At 32.6% G+C, this 19,909-nt stretch overlaps 3 protein-coding genes across 3 annotated transcripts; all 3 read left to right on the plus strand.

The window, feature by feature from the left end:
• Positions 1–10,454: 10,454 nt before the first annotated feature.
• On the plus strand, positions 10,455–15,175 carry LOC114760165 (leucine-rich repeat receptor-like serine/threonine-protein kinase BAM3). The gene is made up of 2 exons (XM_028949430.1): positions 10,455–13,387; positions 14,577–15,175. The coding sequence occupies exons 1-2, from the start codon at positions 10,723–10,725 to the stop codon at positions 14,906–14,908; spliced, it is 2,997 nt and encodes a 998-aa protein (XP_028805263.1). The 5' UTR covers positions 10,455–10,722; the 3' UTR covers positions 14,909–15,175.
• Positions 15,176–16,399: 1,224 nt separating this feature from the next.
• On the plus strand, positions 16,400–17,485 carry LOC114760162 (pentatricopeptide repeat-containing protein At2g42920, chloroplastic-like). Its single transcript, XM_028949427.1, has 2 exons — positions 16,400–16,749; positions 16,868–17,485. The coding sequence occupies exons 1-2, from the start codon at positions 16,400–16,402 to the stop codon at positions 16,926–16,928; spliced, it is 411 nt and encodes a 136-aa protein (XP_028805260.1). The 3' UTR covers positions 16,929–17,485.
• LOC114760163 (pentatricopeptide repeat-containing protein At5g48910-like) lies at positions 17,069–18,208 on the plus strand. Its single transcript, XM_028949428.1, has one exon. It carries the CDS (start codon positions 17,069–17,071, stop codon positions 18,206–18,208), a length of 1,140 nt encoding a protein of 379 aa, XP_028805261.1.
• The last annotated feature ends 1,701 nt before the right edge of the window (positions 18,209–19,909 follow it).

Below are 19,909 nucleotides of genomic sequence, written 5' to 3' on the forward strand. Positions count from 1 at the left end.
TTCTAGCGAAGAGATTGGGCTCATCCATAAAATAATCACATACAACCCAATCACTTGGCCCTGCAATACCCATTTGCGCGATTATTGTGACTAGATTATTGATTGGGATAGAGCATTAATCACTTATGTTATTTATTTATTGCGTTACCTCTCGCTCTTTCATGTCCTCAAGTTTAGTATTGCCATGTTCAAAATTACACAACCAACAATAACAATCGATTGACCCCTCCTCCGTGGGTTTAGGAGGCAAAGGAGTTGGACTCCATCACTAAGAGTGTAGGTTTAATCCCAAAGCATATCACGACGATGAGAAAAGCATTTTTAAACATATTAAAAAAAAACCAGACCAGATTGGTGGGTTCAATCGAAAAATCAGTGAACTAGTTAGTGGTCCTGTCTAGTTTATGGATTAAATCAGGGATCAGTTCAAATTGGTCAAACCGATATGAATCGGTGAAAACCAGTAAAAATCAGCGTGAACCGATAATAAATTGGTTTAAATCATTATATTACTATTTGTTCTATGTTTCCTCATTAAGTACCTAATATCTCAGTCATTATAAATTTAAATAGATTTTAAGAATGATTTTAATATCAATGACTATTAATTTTAGTTATTGATTAATCATAAAGATCAAAATTTTCAATATTATTATAATCAAACTATTATTGTATTTTCTCATATCTTGTTATTAGTTATTATTAGTATTGTTATATTTTTTTTATTTTTAATCAAATTAGATTATTTTAATATGACCGATTTGATCTCAAATTGATCCTGATCTGATCTACTGACTCTTGAACCACTATATCAACTAATTTAGTATCTGATCTGATTTTTTGTTTCTTATTTTGAAAGCTAAGACCTGCCATCTTAAATTAGTTGGCCAAGAATGCTTCATTATTTAGGGGAGTGCGTCAAAAGTTAGCTGCCTTATCTTTGAACTGTGGGACCCCCTTCCTAAAACTTTCTCCTCTTACCAAAAATTATTGAGATTGAGTTCAGATGAAAACTAACATAAAATATTAACTGCTGGTCAAAAAAAAAAAACATAAAATATTAACTCAGACTTGTGCGTACATGACTCTCTAGCACATTTGGGAAACCGAAGCAAAAGAAGATTTCAAACTAGCGCTGATCTTCTTGTTTTCTGTGAGTGGGACTCTGACTCGCTATTCAGTTTCACATCCACCAGTGTTTTCTTTCTTTCTTTTTTTTTCAATCGTATTTTTCTTTTTGGGTCACTGACCAGTAATATACTTTAACAGCGTGATCCTTGCTTTCCCATTATATAATTGTTAGGAATTCATGAATTTATGCATTTGGATTCCAGCATGTGTTTAAAGGTTGCGTAATATTATACCACTATCATTTTTTTTTTGAGCAAAATTATACCACTATCATTTGAATTATGATTTAATGAAATTATATGTATCCGGTCAAAAAAAAATGAAATTATATGTAATTTTCCTTAATTTTATTTTATGTGGTGATAAGTGATAACGTACTTTAACATTTGAAATTTTACCATCAATCTTCCTACATTTATGCAAATGACTCTACAATTAATAGTTTTGTTCGTTACTTCTCTACATAAATATTAGGGAAAATTGCAATTTAGGATCTTGGAATTGTAAAAACACAGATAGGGACCCTTGACAACTTCATTTTGGGTTTTGATAACTTCATGACATATTATTGTTGTCAAAACTCAAAATGAAGTTGTCAAGGGTCTCTATCTGCGTTTTAGTAATTCCAAGGTCCTAAATTGTAATTTTCCCTAAATATTAAAATTTTGAGGAGTTATATGCATATAACTTAAAATTTAAGGCGTTATAAAGGGTATATTGATAGTTGGGATTTATTTATACGGAGTTAAAAAGTTTAAGTGGATTCGGTATTAAGTTTTAAATCTTAAAGAGATTTATTTATACTTGGTCTGAAGTTTAGAGGAGCTTGTTGTAATTGAATCTATTTTTTACTTAGAGACTTTAGTTGATTCAAAATTGATTAAGGGGAATCAAATAAAATGCATATTCTTATTATCTAAGAAAATGTATATTTTGTTTATTGATCACCAAATTCACTTTCTTCTTGGCCATCTTAAAAAAAAAAAAGTGTAGGGAATGTAAAAATATATTAATTGTGATACATCTTTGTTAATGACTTCAAAACTGGCATTTTTTTTATTTACGTTTTTATCTAAAATATACAGATGCGTGATAGAAAACGATTCTCAAATGATCAGCTTTCAGATTAGCTTGAGTAGTACATGCAGAAGAATAAGTACACACACGCATTGTGAAGAATATGTGTCACTGAAAAATGGGAGTATTATAATGAAGTCGTGATAAAAGAAAATAATTATCCATTAGTCCCAGTAATAAGGAAGCAATTACTCTTTCAAATCTAAATATAAAATCTTTTTTATAATGTAAATTACATTACAAAAGAGGTCCTATATTTAGGACTGAAAGAGTAATATTTATTATCATAAAATTTATCATTACAAACTGTTTTATTGTCATTAGATCTTTTTAATAATTACGTTTCTTGCTTGGGATTTTATAGCAATTCTCCCATAAAAAATTTGGTGACATGCTAACATGTTTTCATTATCTTTAATCATTTATCAAATGTTTTTTTTTTTTGCGTATAGCAACCGGTATCCTGATCAACCCCGCAGGGACGGACCACCTCTTGGGTGAATCCAATTACAAACCAGACTAATCATTTATCAAATGTTTTATTTGTTCTATTTGATCACATAATTACTCCAAAACTTTTCACTTGTGTGCAGATAATTCCATGTTTTTTGTTAGCATGTAGATTCTAAATATACAGTACCTGTTCAATCCGTCCTTCGTATTCATTGCAGGCCATAAGGTAACAAATTAGTACAGGCATCCTATTTCTAAGTAATGGAGTGGTGTGCCAGTCTTCTAAGTACTTTGTTTTCAGTGTATTATTGCATTAAATGTCGGTCCCTTCATAAGCCAACGTAGAGAATCTTGCCGTTGGGACCAAGTGTTACGTTAGAGTCCCACACTTGCTCTCAAGGATGGATGTGCATTTGTGCTTCATATTTCTCTTCTTATTATAACACTACAAATTTGTTCGTGCACATCAGGGCTAAGGTTAGGTCCAATAGTACAATCTTGGAGCAATTTTCACTAGTTGGTTCTAAGTTTTATGCCTATTGTGATGTGATTGTTGGGTTGCTTATGTAGAATTTTTTAATCATTTAATATAAAAATACCAATAGAAATGCATGACAAATATTTCTATAAAATACTCTCTCCATTTTATAAGCTTCAATTTGGAGTTTATTTGAACATTTAATATTTTTTTAATTTTATCCTTAATTATTTTTTTTCCTTTTACCATGCTCTCTCTTATTAGGTTTTCCTATACAATCTCTTTCATCATTTTTTTCATTTTATTATAAGGACATATTTAAAAATAATAGTATATTTTTAACATATTTATTATTTTTAACTAATTTTAACTAATTATTCATTATTTATAAATTATTTATGTGAAGCTTATAATGAGAATCCGAAAGAGTATCTTAAAATGAAATCTTACTATTTTAGTTCTTATTATAAGACAATTTTTAAAAGGAATGAATGGTTCTTGTTATAAGTTGTCAAATATGATATTAATTATTTGAACTCACCCCTAAAGTTTGGTACAATTTTTTTTTTCATTTTTAGGAGACAATTATGTGCACATATTGCTTATTGAAAAAGGAGCAATATTACTCAAATTTGATAATAAATAAAAAAGTACATGAAATATTAGTAAAGATGCAAAACAAAGGACATGATTGAGACAATATGGAAACATATATGCCATAAGGTCCCATTAGTATAGGATGACATTGCTCATATGTTAATACTTTTGAGTTAATACTTTAAAAAAAAAAACTTCTAAATAAATCTAGTTCCTACACAGAACCTTTCAAAACAAAATTAAATATTAGGTATATCAATTATCCAACATTATTTCTATTTAAAAATTTTTTATTTTTTAGAATGTAATTTATGGTTAAAAAAAACCTTCCATGATTGGCACTCTTTTACAAATTTTTCACCCATTTAATCATTTTTCTCAATCTTTTTCTTTTCTTTTCTTTTCACTTCAAATGGGGAAAAAGAAGTGGACAAATGAGCAATTTACACGCTCTGCCCTAGCAATTAAATCCAAAGTGAAAGCAAGTCTTATTGACCCGACCACATTGTCATTGACCAAAGTTGAATTGACAACTTAAAACGTTATAAAAAATTTTTAAAAAAAAAAAGGAAAAAAGCAGGGTAAAAGGAAAAGATTCAAAAGTGGGGTCCACGCTCAGGAGATAGAAAGCAAAAAAAAGAAGGGAGGAGATTGATTAGAGTGATGGATCCCAACATGCTCTTATAAAGAAGAATCATTGAATGAATGGCCGTTGCTTTTCTTTTCCTTTTTCCCTTTTTCGCGTTTCACGGCGCAAAGTGATAAATAAATATCACATTATTTTTTTTCTTTTAAGTTTTAACACAGATTTTTGAATTTATTTCTTAAAAAAAATTAGATCCTTTGCTAGAACACTATCAATTAATTTGCATATGAATAGATTTTTTTAGGCGTGAAATTTTATCTGTAATGCACACAAATAAATACGATAAGATTATATTTTGTAATGATTTAATAAAAAAATGGTTTGGTAACGTTTTAATAAAATTAAAATAAAATGCATATTTCCAACTACAGTTGGGTTTAAGGGTTTAGCAAAAAGAAATAATCTCTTATAATATTATGACAAACTAAATTACAATTTTTATTGGCAGAAATGTTTGTAAAACAAACTTCTAATAATAAGATACATATCTAACTATTACAATAATCCAATTTTTTTTTTCGGATACAATAATTCAATATATTGAGTCTTACTCCTGTTTGAATATTTGATGTTAAAAACAATATTTTCTATATTTAAAAACATATAAGGCATTATTGGACAATTAATTTCTCAAATAGGTATTTACGAATAATTCCCAGAAAAATTTTGTGCATGATAATGAAATATTTTATATATATGGCAAAAAAATACTTTTGTTGTGCTTAGAGATAATCTTGTTTGAAATACTGTCAGATACTAAATATAGATTTTTTTCAGTAAGAATTTAAATATTAGTTTCTCATATCATGACCGTTAAATTTAATCTTATTAATTAAAAGAAAACATATATAAAAAAGCAGGTAAAGGGAAAATTGACGTTTATGGGCTGACCTAGGGGCCGAGGGGATATGATTAAGATGTCCTCATTGTTCAACTATAAATGATAAGAACTGTCCCTGTCATCACTTCTATGTTCTAATCTCATGGGATCTCTGAGTTGGCCACCATATATTCTCATGTCTTTTACATTAATTTACCTTATCTTTACCGTTTTTGTCTATATTATCTCAACTGTACCTCCACTTTTTTTCACTATTTTTTTCATACATTTTTATCACTACATTATTTTCAAAATATTATAAAAATTAACCATGTCGTCATTCTGAATGATGAAAAAATATTTGCAGTTCATAAGCTATTTTATTCATGGAAGGATATAAGGGCAAGATTTATAATTTTTGTTTGGAAAAAAATGTTTTTACTGGTCCCAAAATTATGGGAATTTGCAATCTGAAAAGTTCTATTCTTTTTAAGTTTTTTCCTTTAGAAAAATATTTTTTCAGCCATTTCCTTGATGAACAGGAAAAAGATATGGTTGATTCCTTTACTTGTTATTGATTGATCAATTAGTTTGGTACTAGCTAGGTAACTTTTTTCTTTTTGATTCATTGATCTATTTAAATGATGCTAAACTTTTTATATGCTTGCTTCCTTTTATATCATATGTGTTGGATATAATTGAATGATAATTCACAACATTAAAAAAAGATTTTTTTATGGTTGAAGAGAATATACTCCTCTAATAATAAAAGCTAATCTTTACAATTATAATTGCCTTATCCTTCCTTCCATGAGAAACAAATAACAAATTCTCAAAAATAAAAAATATGGTTAAAGTTAATTAGATTAGTTTTTTTTTCCAAAAATTTAATTAGATTAATAAATATATTATAAATTCAATTTTTTTTCAAAATATTCTCATTTAAAAGTTGGCTGGTGGCTTTTAATAAATAATATCGTTAATAAATATTCATTTTCAATGAGACTGCCAAAAAAATTTTAGTAAATTTTTTATAAAAAAATTGTTTTTTCTCCTAAATAAAACCAAGAGAATCCTAAAATAATTCTCTTTTAAAAATAAGCTGAGGGAGCACATAAATGCAAGAAATTGACTGTCCAATAACTTGATTAAATATAAGAGACAATAATTTCTATCACTTACCAACATGCGTAGTCCTAATAGAAGAAGTTTTGAATATTTAAGTATAATATTTCAAATTCAACTCCGTGTGAATGCAATATATATATATATATATAGGAATGCTACTCCCAATAAATTTAACAATACTTCAATTTGACCCAATTAGATAGTGATATAAATAAAATTACTACAATTTATGTTGACTTAAACACGTTGACTATAAATTTTTCCTGAAAAAAATAATTACTATTGCTGTACTTTTTTTTTTGGGGGAACCCGTGGGATTTGCCTATTAGTCATATGTTAATAATAAACAAATATACAGTCCTAGTTATAAGAGCTAGTTGACTAATTTGAGGAGATTAAAAAAGTAAATTGAATTAGTTATTTGTCTTAAATATGTGTTGTCTTTCTTAAAATATCTTCGCTAATCAAGTGTATTGGCTAGAATTACCATTGTTAGAAAGACTATTTTGAAAAAAAAGTATAAATATGAGAAATAAAATGGATTATAATCTTATATTTAAGACGAAAATAAAAATCAAACAAAATCTTATATTAAGGATTGGAAATAATATATATACAAATTCAAGCATTTAGTTATGAAAATAATTTATTTCTTTTTGAAAAAAATAATGGTGAGATAATGGAGCAGTGTTGATTTGGTCACCACAGTGCTATTCTGAGTCGTGGCAGAAACAATAAGTTTGTACCATGTATGTTATTACCAAAAGCGCACACATACATCACTGACTCGAATCTGTTAGCAGTATATATGACTTTTTCAAACCAAACCACTGGCCTCTTCATTTTATCACTCTCAAGTCTCAGCCTTTGAATTCCATGGACTTTCTTAAGTTCGCAAGTACATTGGATGTGGAGGACAATGATTGACTTTTTAAATTAAATGTAGTTTAATTCTTTAATTTATTTGAATAATCACCACGTCAATATAAATAATAAAATATGTTCTAATGAAATTATAAATATTGGTGCAACATCCCCTATTGCAAAATTTAGTATGCAAATGTGCTTGAAATTTGTTTTAAAGAACCGTGTACAATCTATTTTGAGTGGGTGTGATTCTTTTCTAGGTATGTACAATCCATCTTCAGTTATATGCAAAATATGAGACATTTACACGTAACTAAAGATGGACTACATATAGGTTGCGTTTGGTAGGAAGTATTGAAAATGAGATATTGAGATTGTGATTGTAATTGAGAAAATCTATTAAAAGAGTATTTAGTATAAAAAATTGCTTGTTATGTGGGATTAGCTAAACCTATATATGTGGGATTGGAGAATACTATGGAGGAAAGTAGTATTCTCTAATCCTATTTTTATGGATTTGTCTAATCCCATATAATAAGTAATTATTGATACTAAATACTATTTTAATAATTTTTTTAATTGCAATCCCATTCGTAATCCCTTATTTTTAATATTTCGTACCGAACAGGAACATAACGTGAGAAGAGTTGCGCCACATGCCTTTAAACAATAAAATTTTTAGTAATAGTTAGTGGGTGTGGTTAAAACATCCGCCTTCTAGCGAGTTGACAAAATGACGACCAAACCTGCCACAACAATACAGGTTGACGGGTTGGGCTCACACTCTGTCATTTTCAATAAATGCAACTCTTCTTTAATTGTGTGTAGCATAGCAAATATTTTTCGTTACTTACATAGTTTAAAGTAGCTTGCAGACATTTCAAAAATAATTTCCCTCACTTAAGAACTTGGGTCTTTAAATACCTTTGGCTAATTCATAACGGGGAATTTTCCAACAATATTCCCTATTAAATAATGCAGTTCATTTCAAAAACTATTGAGAGAAACATTTCTGTGGTTTATATTCATATACAAGAACCAAACATGCTTTTTATTCGTTATACAAGTTTTGGGAAATAACTCTCATTCAAATTATAAAGTAAAATTCATTGCCTAAAAATAAATCTAGCTATATTATGAATTTGGAGATCAAAATTGAAATTGGACGTACGTATTTGTTAGCTTAAATTCACAATCCACAAATTTATTGAATCCTAAAGGACTGGTCCCCAAGTTAAAGAAATATGTCCTGTACTTTGAATCTTTCTGGCAGTCACGCCTAAGAAAATTTATTGCCTTGAAAGTATAAAGTTACATTTTTTTGGGGGGGAAAAAACATCTTTACCACATTAAAAACCCATGAATACTTGTAGTATTTTCACCCTACACATACTCATTGGTAATCATAACATTACAAGGTATTTGGACATGCATCTCAATGAGTTATCATTCCATTTCTTGCCCTGCTTCCATTACTACTCATGCACACATTGGAGGTACAATAATCTACTTTGATTTTTTTTTCCTTTAATTTTGTACGTGAGAGGAGTGAATTTCACCTACAAAATCAAATCAAAAATACTATCAAGACAAAAAAATGATGGATATAAAAGTATGGAAAGAGAATATCTAATTTGTTCGTGCAATATAAGGTATTTCCTTGTTATGATATCAAGGAATTATACCATAAAATTCATATTTTCTCAAATAAAAATCAAGCAAAAATGATAATGCAGGGTACAAATGTTTAAGGGTTTGTTTGGAATAACTTATAAGCAGCTTTTTAATTGTAATTTACATGATATGAGATTAGTATATAAGAAGAGTTTTATCTCGATTTACGTCAAATATACTTATAAGTTTCAATTGTGATGCAAAACCGGCCCTAAATGTTGATTCATTATATTTTGATTCTGGTGTAATTAAGATTGTATTAGATTATTTTATTGTATCAATTAATCATTAGAATCAACATAACACATAAAGATTACTAATACATGAAATTGAGCCAAACTTGACGTACAGGTAAAATTAATGACTTGTTAGTTGCTAGAGTACTGATAGTTAGGGGGCTTGCGGAGCATTGAAGGAGCGATAAGATGAGCAAGGATTTAAAGCAAGCAGTTCAATAATACAGGTCCATCCCTCTGAGTACTATTTTCCTTCACTTTTCTGTCAAGAACTGAGCATTTAATTTGATTTTGATGTTTTCTATTCCTATGAGAAGCAAGAAAGAGCCATCCCAAAAGAAAAGCAATTGGTTGGCGGATGGTCTGGGGGGTTATACATTTTTATCCAAACACCTTTTGCTTTTGCCTTTGCTTTTGCTTTTACATTTTTTATTTATTGATTTTTGTTCAACCAGACACCAAAATAGTAGCCTCTCCGTGCCTCCCTGCCTGAATGTTGGTTGCTCGCTTGCCATCTAAGCTTCACTTCCTATCCGATGTTCACTCACACACCATTGTATTCCAAGTGATGATTATATTCTACTCCTGCCAGCATGAAACGTGAAATTTTTCTTCATAATAATTTTTTTTATAGATAGGTGATATCTAGAAATAAGTCTCCCAATGAAATAATACTATCTCCAGTCTTATTTATAAGAGCTAATTGACTAATTTGAAGAGATTAAGGAAAGAAACTAAGTTAGTTATATATGATAAACAGGTGTTGTTCTTTCTAAAATATTTTTACTAATCAAGTGTACTGGCTAGAATTATTATTGTTAAAAGGACTATCTTAGAAAAAAAAAATGCATAAATATAAGAGACAAAATGGATTAGGATCTTATATTTTCAAAATAAAAGTCAAACAAGGTTTTATATTAAGGATCAGAAGTAGTAGTAAGATTCTTGTCATATAAATTGGAGGTTAGATGTTTAAATCTTGACACCTGCTTCATCTGCATACATATAAAGATGTGTAGTATTTTGCTTCTTTCTTACATTGTTTAGAGAGTGAGTCTGGGAATAATAGCAAGGTTCCTGTCATGTGAACTAGAGATCAGATGTCGAAATCCTAAAAATATTGTGTACATCTACTTTGTCAACACATATATCAAAATGAGTAGTGGGTTGTCCAATCTATCATGGAAGGTTTAAATCATCTTGTTTCTCAAGGGGCACTTTAAAAATGGTTATAAGATGGATAACAAAATCTGATTAGTCCAAATTTAATAAGAGCCATATAAGAGGACACATTCCTCGCTCTTCCCACATTCTATATTATATGCTACTATGATGTTTGAAGTTACTTTGAAAGATTGCAGTGTAACAAAAGGTTTAGGGATTGATGAAATAAATGAAGAGGGAGGAGCCAGGAAGACAGAGGAGTGTCTGAAAAAAGAAAAAAGCAAAAGGTCATTGGATGCTATACTGCCTGCTGCTCCTACCTTTGATCTCTTCACTTCTTTACAAGAACAAGTTCCTTCCTTCCTTCCTCACTCACTCTCTCTGTATATTCACTGCATCTCAATATAGTATATCTGTTAGCTTCCTCTCCTAGAACTAGAATATCCCAACAATGGCTTCTTCTTCTTCTTCTTTGGCTTCTCTGTTCTTTCACTCCCTTCTTCTCCTCCTCTGCCTCACTGCCTCTTCTTCTTCTTCTCCTCCTTCTGTTTCATCATCACTTCCTGCCTTGTCTCTCAAAAGGCAAGCTTCAATCTTGGTCTCTCTCAGACAAGGTTTTCAACCTCAAAATTCTACTCTTGAATCCTGGGATGTATCCAACTACGTGTCCCTTTGTTCTTGGGATGGCATCAAATGTGACCGTAGCAACAGGTCTGTGGTGTCCTTGGAGATATCCAATTACAACTTTTCTGGGTTTCTTTCCCCTGTCATCGCGAAGCTCCAGGGACTTGTGTCTATCTCGGTTGCAGATAATAGCTTTTCCGGCGAGCTTCCTTCGGAGATTCTCCGGCTGCCTTGGCTGCGGTTCCTCAACATATCCAACAACATGTTCACTGGAAATCTGACTTGGGAGTTCTCCGACATGAGTGGGCTTGAGGTCCTTGATGCCTATGACAACGACTTTAACGGCGAACTACCTCTTGGTGTCACCAATCTTCCCAAGCTCAGGCACTTAAATTTTGGCGGGAATTACTTTTCCGGGAGAATCCCAGAAGAGTATGGGAAAATGGTGGGCTTGAATTTTCTTTCTCTTGCTGGGAATGATCTAAGTGGGTCTATACCCCGTGAGCTTGGGAATCTCACTAATTTGACTCATTTGTACTTGGGATATTTCAACAAGTTTGACGGTGGAATCCCAAGTGAGTTTGGGAATCTAATCAATTTGGTTCATCTTGACCTTGCAAATTGTAGCTTGAATGCTACAATTCCTTCAGAATTAGGCAAGCTTTCAAAATTAGACACGCTTTTCTTGCAAACCAATCAGCTTACTGGTTCAATCCCACCTCAGATAGGCAATTTGAGCAATCTGAGATCTCTTGATCTTTCCAACAATGAGCTAATAGGAGAAATCCCATTTGAACTCTCAAACCTCCGTGAGCTCACACTTATCAACTTGTTCATCAACAAATTGCATGGTGAGATTCCTAAGTTCATCTCTGACCTCCCAAAGCTTGAAACTTTGCATCTGTGGAAAAACAACTTCACAGGTTCAATCCCTCCTGGGCTTGGCCAGAATGGGAAATTAATTGAGCTTGATCTTTCATCAAATAAGCTTACTGGGTTAGTCCCAAAATCTCTCTGCCTTGGGAAGAAGCTCAAGATCTTAATCTTGCTCAATAATTTTCTCTTTGGATCTTTGCCTGATGACCTTGGAGAATGCTATACACTCCAAAGAGTTCGCTTGGGTCAGAACTATTTAACAGGGAAAATACCAAACGGGTTTCTTTATCTGCCTGGACTTTTACTTCTTGAGCTGCAAAACAACTACCTCACTGGTGTTCTTCCCAAAGATTCAGCAAATTCAACATCAAAACTAGAGCAGTTGAATCTATCAAACAATCGTCTGTCCGGGTCTCTCCCAGAATCAATTGGGAATTTCCCAAATTTGCAGAATCTTCTCCTCAGTGAAAACAGATTCTCTGCGGAAATCCCACCAGATATGGGGAGGTTGAAGAGTCTGTTAAAGTTGGATATGAGCAGAAACAACATATCAGGCAGTATTCCTTCAGAGATAGGGAACTGTGCCTCGCTCACATACTTGGACTTGAGCCAGAACCAACTTTCAGGTCCTATCCCTGTTCAAATTTCCCAAATTCGCATCTTAAACTATCTTAATGTCTCAAGGAACAACCTTAACCAGAGCCTCCCAAAAGAACTAGGGACCATGAAAGGGCTAACTTCAGCAGATTTCTCTCACAACAACTTCTCCGGTTCAATTCCTGACGTTGGTCTGTTCACAGTCTTGAATTCATCCTTCTTTCAGGGAAACCCAAATCTATGTGGATATGATCTAAACCCATGTGGCACTCATTCATCAAACCCATTTTCAGACTCCCGTGAGACTAACAATACAAAATCTGGAGTTCCTGGGAAGTACAAGCTTCTTTTTGCACTTGCACTGCTGGGATGTTCTTTGATTTTTGCGACCTTAGCTATCATTAAAAGCAGAAAGAAGGCAAGGAGGAATTCAAATTCATGGAAGCTCACAGCATTTCAGAAGCTAGAGTATGGCAGTCAAGATATATTGGGATGCATAAAGGAGAGCAATGTGATAGGACAAGGAGGAGCTGGAATTGTGTACAGAGGCACCATGCCAAATGGAGAGGAGCTAGCAGTGAAAAAACTCTTAGGATTCAGCAAAGGCTCTTCTCATCATGACAATGGCTTATCTGCAGAAATAAGAACATTGGGCAGGATAAGGCACAGGTACATAGTGAGATTACTAGCTTTTGTCTCAAACAGAGAGACAAATTTGCTTGTGTATGAGTACATGCCAAATGGGAGTTTGGGTGAAGTGCTTCATGGGAAGAGAGGCGAGTTTTTGAAATGGGAAACGAGGCTTAAGATAGCCATTGAAGCAGCAAAAGGGCTTTGTTACCTGCACCATGATTGTTCACCATTGATAATACATAGAGATGTGAAGTCCAATAACATATTATTAAATTCTGAGTTCGAGGCTCATGTAGCTGACTTTGGACTTGCCAAGTTCTTACAAGACACTGGGGCTTCAGAATGCATGTCTTCCATTGCTGGCTCTTATGGCTATATTGCTCCAGGTATGCACTTCTTTCAATAATCCAAATCAATTTCAAGTAAGTTCTGTTCTAGCTTCTGTTTCTTACAATCTAATTGGTCGTTTCCTCCAAGTTCAGAGGACATAGTTATTTTAAACAATGATTAGATCACTAAGTGGAATGAGGGGAGAAAGAGAAGCCTAACACGCATCAAGTAGGATGATTGACTCATCTCCAAATTTACTTCAGTAATCTAAATAACTTGAAAAGCAATGCGCTCTCAAGTAGGTCTCTAGCTTCTGTTCTTTCAATCTAACTTGCCATCCACTGAGTTCTGAAGCATTATTGTCCCAGAAAGAAAAGTTGAGAAAATATTATTTTCTATCACTGATTGATCCCTATATTTAACATTCATATACTCGTTGCATCTTAAACCGAGTGAGACGCGAGTCTTTGAATTGAAATATATATATATATATATATATATATATATATGATCTCAATGGCATATACTCTGTCTTTTCATTATGGGACCACAGAATGTGGCATGTACGTAGATTCCTAGAATGGGGGTAAAGGCTCCACTAACACAAAGGAAAATTCTTCTTTTGCTTTTTTTTTTCCTTTCATGTTAAGTGGTTGTATGAGCTTTTTGCTTGCATGCCTTGAAACCATAAACCCAGATTTTATTTTATATTCCATAAGTTCAGAAACCAAATCACAGCACAGTCATCTTCTTTTGACCAACTTGGCAGTCACCAAAGCGCACGTTAACCCAAAAGCATATATTTCCTCACCCTTAGTGTCAATGGCTTGGCTTCATATTTCCCCCTAAGATTCACTTTCTCAAACCCCTAGAAAAAGAAACACGAATATGTTAGTGGAGTAAGTTTGATTTGTTACCTTGGAAACATGGAACTGAATCTTTGTCCCCTTTTCTACCATGCAGAAGTTTTACTGTGTCAATCTTTCTCAATCAGACAAAGCATACCAAGACTTGATCTATTTATCTTTTTATATAAAATGAACTATCCCTCTTTTATTCTCCTTATAACGTGTTTTTCCAATAACCCCATTTGTATCAAGTGAGGAAAGGAGCCTTCTTTGATTTGTAATGTTCATTATGTTTTTGTGATTACTTTTATAAAGTAGGGCCAAGTTAGTTATTTGCTATCATGATCAAATTACTTTTTCACTGTGCTGATTTCAATTATGTTATGTTCGGGAACAGAGTATGCATACACATTAAAAATTGACGAGAAGAGTGATGTTTATAGCTTCGGGGTGGTACTGCTAGAACTCTTGACTGGTAGACGGCCGGTGGGCGACTTCGGAGAAGAAGGAATAGATATTGTGCAGTGGACAAAGATGCAAACAAACTGGAACAAAGACAAGGTGGTGAGGATCCTTGATGAGAGGCTGCACAATAGTATCCCCATAGATGAAGCAAAACAAGTGTTCTTTGTGGCGATGCTTTGTGTTCAAGAACACAGTGTGGAGAGACCCACCATGAGAGAAGTGGTTGAAATGCTTGTACAAGCAAAGCAGCCCAATACGTTTTAAATGCAACAGAAGGAGGAGGAAGAGGAGGAAGAAGAAGAAGAGAGAAGATAGAAGAAAGTTGAAAGTATACTGGTGCTTGGTGTTCATTTTTCCTAACTGGTTTTTGGTTTTGGTATACTAAAGGAGTTTGTACAATACATTTGTTGGGATTAATGGAACTATTTCTTTGCCTCTTAGATCTACTAGCTCTGTTCATTTCTTAAACTGTGATTTGTATTTATCTAGTTTGATGATATGTTGATATCAGAATTGATTTTCCCCCTCTCAGTCGAAAGCTCATTAGCTCTCTTATAATTAAAAAAGGGAAAAAGTCAACCATGACTCCAAGTAAAAAATAAATAAATAAATAAATATAGAGAGATTCCAAAAATTTTATATTTATAAGTCAAAAACCTATATATTTACATATAAAAATTGCATATTTAAATATCAAATTTGATAATTTATGAGTACAATTCGGACTTTTATATTTATAAGTTGAATTTGCATATTTACAAATCAAATTGGTAAGAACACTGAAAAATATTTACTATACTGAATTCTAATTACACTTTTAATTTTAAAGTAGATTATTTTTTGGTGAAAATTTTTAAAGTAGATTATGTTCTTAATTCTTATAATATGTATAAAAAATTAAAATTTTATTGATACAAAAATTTCAACGAGAATTATGTCATGCCTATCAGGCATCTATATCCATATGTAATATTATTCAGCGTCAAGGTACATTCAGTTTGAAGTATTTTTCAGATGCATCCAATATTTTAAAGTATTCCTTTTTTTATTTAAAAGGCAAAAAGAGAAGATATTTTTTGTTCCTATTTATAGGGACCGAGAAAAATTTTTTTATATGGATATACAATTTTACATTCTAATATTCTATTTATTATTATATTGACTTTGTCGACATAAGGTATAATGTACATTAAATAAGGTTAAAATTAAAAAGTTGTTGAATTTTAAATGACAGTTAATGAAGCTTAAGATTTTCCTTAGTCTGTGTGAAACATGTTGGAAGTGACTTATAAATAGGACCAAATGAGTATTTTATGATACATCCAGCACTCTGAAGTATTTTTTAAGTGCCTTCAACATCCTGAAATATTTTTTATGCTTGAGTGTTGGATACACCAAAAAATATTTTAAAATACTGAACAAACCTGAAAATAATACTTAACTTAATATGCTAGATGCATCTGAAAAAATATTTATGAGTACTTTAGGGCGTTGAGTGCACTCAAAAAAAAAAACTTTAGAATGATAAATGCACCTTAATCCTATTATTTATTTTTATATATTTATATTTTGTGTAAATCTCTCTTCTTTTTTTTGGTGAGTAAAATCTCCATATTTATTACTCTAAGAATTAGTGCAGTTCTGGTTTTTTTTTGGGAAGGAAACAGCTCAGTTCTGCGAGTTAGTACACGGTACGTAAATACTAGACAGCCCCCGCGATCTTCCCTCGGCCCTCACCTGGTCGTAACCTCTCACATGTACAAAGCTCAAACGCTTCATGCATCCATCGTCAAGAAGGGTCTCGAGGACAATGTTTATCAGTGCAATCTCCTCCTTCAAGCTTACATCAAATCCCACGCCTTATGTAGTGCCCAGAAACTTCTGCGTTTCATGCCCAACCCCAATGTCGTTTCACACAACACTCTTCTCTCAGGCTACTTCAGCTCTGGTTTGGTTCCGGAAGCCTTGGAAGCTTTCACTGCCACACCCACGAAGGATTCTCATTCATGGAACATACTCATTTCTGGGTACGTGAAAAACCAGAGAATTGAAGATGCCATGGAGCATTTCGTGAAGATGAGACAAAGTCCTGTTAAGCCCGATGGGTACACGTATTCTATAGTACTACCCTTTTGCGATTTGAGTTCTGGGCATCAAGTGCATGCTGAGATTGTTAAGGCTTGCTCAACTTCCGATTCTTATTTGGGGACTAATCTCTTGCAGATGTATGCAAACTGTGGGGCTATCGAGGATGCAAGGAAGGTGTTCGGTGAAATGCCCATGAGAGACTTGGTTACTTGGAATGCCTTGATGTCTTGCTACTCTAGATGTGGGTTGGGTGATTTCTGCTTAAGTTTATATAAGCAAATGTATAGAGAAGGAATTTTGGCTGATGAGCATACTCATGCAATAATTTTAAATGACATGGCATCTCACTTGCGACTGATGGAAGCAGTGCAGGTCCACTCATGTGCAATTAAACTCAGCTTTTGCTCTGATCCATTCATCACTAATTCCTTGTTAGAGTTGTATGCAAAGTGTGGCTTAATTGACAATGCATTGGTATTGTTTGAGGAGATTCAAGATAAGGATGTTTTTGCATGGACAACAATTGTTACTGGTCTGTCACAGAGTGGACATGTGGATGAAGCCATGTGGCTCCTTTATGAAATGCAGTTGGCTGACGTGGAACCGAATTCCTTCACCTTTGGCGGCATGCTTGGTGCCTGCGCTGCAAGAAACACCTTGCAAAGAGGAAGACAACTCCATGGTGTTGCTATAAAGTATGGATTTGAAAACAATTTGGTGGTGGGGAGTGCAATTTCAGATATGTATTCTAAATGCGGTGAAATGCAACATGCATTCATGATGTTTCAAAGCATGCCTCAGAGAGATATAATTGTATGGAATGGAATTATAGGCGGGTTTGCTCAAAATGGAGAAGCAATGAAAGCCATGAAACTTTATAACATGATGGTGCAATTAGGACCTTCTGTTATTTCTCCAAACGATGTGACTTTTGTGGGTGTGCTTAGTGCATGTAGTCACAGGGGTCTGGTACAAGAGGGCTGTCGCTACTTCAATGACATGATTCATAAGTATATGATCAAACCCAAAATCGAGCATTATACATGTATGGTTGACTTGCTTGGAAGATCAGGGCTGCTTGAGGAAGCCGAGGCTCTTCTTCTGCAAATGCCTTTCAAAGCTGATGCTGTAATGTGGAGCACGCTACTGGGAGCCTGCAAGCTGCATGGGAATTTAACAATGGCGAAGCGCATTTCTGGAGATCTTCACACAGCAGGACCTTGGAATTCCTCAAATTATGTGCTTCTTGCCAATTCATACGCTTTTATGGGTGAATGGAGTGAAACATTAGAGATTAGGGAAATGGGCAATTCAAAGGGATTGAAGAAGAGTTTGGGATGCAGTTGGATTGAAGCTGGAGGTCACATGCACTCATTTATTTCTGGGGATAAATCTTATCCCCTGATTGAAAGAGTTTATTCAGTTTTGAAGTCCATATACATTCAGATGTCTGATAAGGCACGAAAGAATGTTTAATTTTTAATTTGATTGGTGGAAGAAGATTAAAAGGGTATTTAGATGGAAACCAAATCATAGTTTTAATAGTGATTTTAGCATGTAAAGGAATTTGTTTCGATTTGAAAAAAAAATGCTTTTAAAAAGCACTTCAGTAGATATTCAAACACTTCCTTAATTTTCTGCTGAGAATAGTCATGCTTTCTTGCCGTTTTCTTCTATCCTTCATCCGTGTCCGTGCACTTTTCAATTTTCTGTTAGGAAAGGTATCCACATTTTGTGCCTAACAGTGACTTATTCTCTAAGTTTTTTTTTTTTAAAATATATATCAGCATGTCTTGAAAATAACCAATTCTTAATTTTTAAGAACTGTCCAGTTATTTTTTTTTTTTGGCCAACAAGAACTATCCAGTTACTATCTCAAGATATCTTTTATAAATTAAATAAAAAGTTCTATGTGATTTGACATCTGGACTGTGGTTCGGAGAATGAAATCTAAACTAACTTTTTAGATATTTATTACAACATATTAAATATTTAATAAATATCAATAATATTTGTTTTTTTCCTGCCTGCATCAACAATATATGTTTTTATAGTTTATGGAATAGTTTTTGGTTTCCATCAAGTGTTGGACCCACTTGCAAAAATACCTCCCCAGTTTTTCAAAAATTTTTGTTGTTATGTGAATTTGATGCATACAATATTATCAGTATAAAATTCATTTATGAATAGAAACCTTAATCCGTAATATTGGATTGATCAAAAAAGTAATCCATAATATATGGGCGAAAATGGAAGCTTACAGTTCAATTTGTACTTATTTAATCTTTTTACTAAGCTTAGGCATGAAGCTAATAAAATAAACAACGATATTGTCCTAATTTGGTTGGAAGAACGGAAGGTGACCAAAATTAGAGGTGAATGTTAAGGGCATAAATTTACTTAATTGGCACTTGATTCATTTGAGTTCTTTTCGTGACATTTGATAAAAATAAATACATTATTCTCAGAGAATTGTGTCTATTTTTTGACCGATAGAGTATCGTGTCTATTTTAAAATGTAATTGACGAATCACTCAAAAAGTTTCAAATTCTCTTATCATGCTTCCATATTTTCCAATAGAACCTCATTTTTTATCGTAAAATTGATCAAAAGCCCTTTATTAAAAAATTAATCGTACAAAGGTACTTAGCATTTGTTTGAAGGTCTGGGTACAAACTGTTTTCAGTGAATGACCATATGCAACTCTTTATCAATTATGTGTAACTTATTTTTAACTACATATAAAATTATGGACAGAAAAATTATTTGCAAAATGAAAGACATTTACATATAATTAAATATATATTTTTTGAATAATAGTTACGCTAGCTCAAGAACTTGTGTTTTCAAGTGCATTTGCACATACTTTTCTAATTGACATTTTTAACTATTTTTTTCTAATTCAATATCTATATTTTATCGTTCAAATGGAGTTAGGATACATTCATCACCCTGAAATATCTTGTTGGATGCATTCTGCAATCTAAAATATTTTGTGATCCAACATCCTCAAATATTTTTAAGATGCAGCCAATATCTTAAAATAATTTGTTGTTCATCTCTAAAAACAATCTATACATTCCAATTGGATAAAAATTACATAACTGTTAAAGTGCATTTTCTATTTAGTAACAAGACATTAACTGCGTTAGCTAATTTGCAAATAAACAATGTTG

This window comes from Neltuma alba, unplaced genomic scaffold (genome assembly GCF_004799145.2).
Source record: "Neltuma alba isolate B1F8T4 unplaced genomic scaffold, ASM479914v2 tig00010942_pilon, whole genome shotgun sequence".
Lineage (NCBI taxonomy): Eukaryota > Viridiplantae > Streptophyta > Magnoliopsida > Fabales > Fabaceae > Neltuma > Neltuma alba.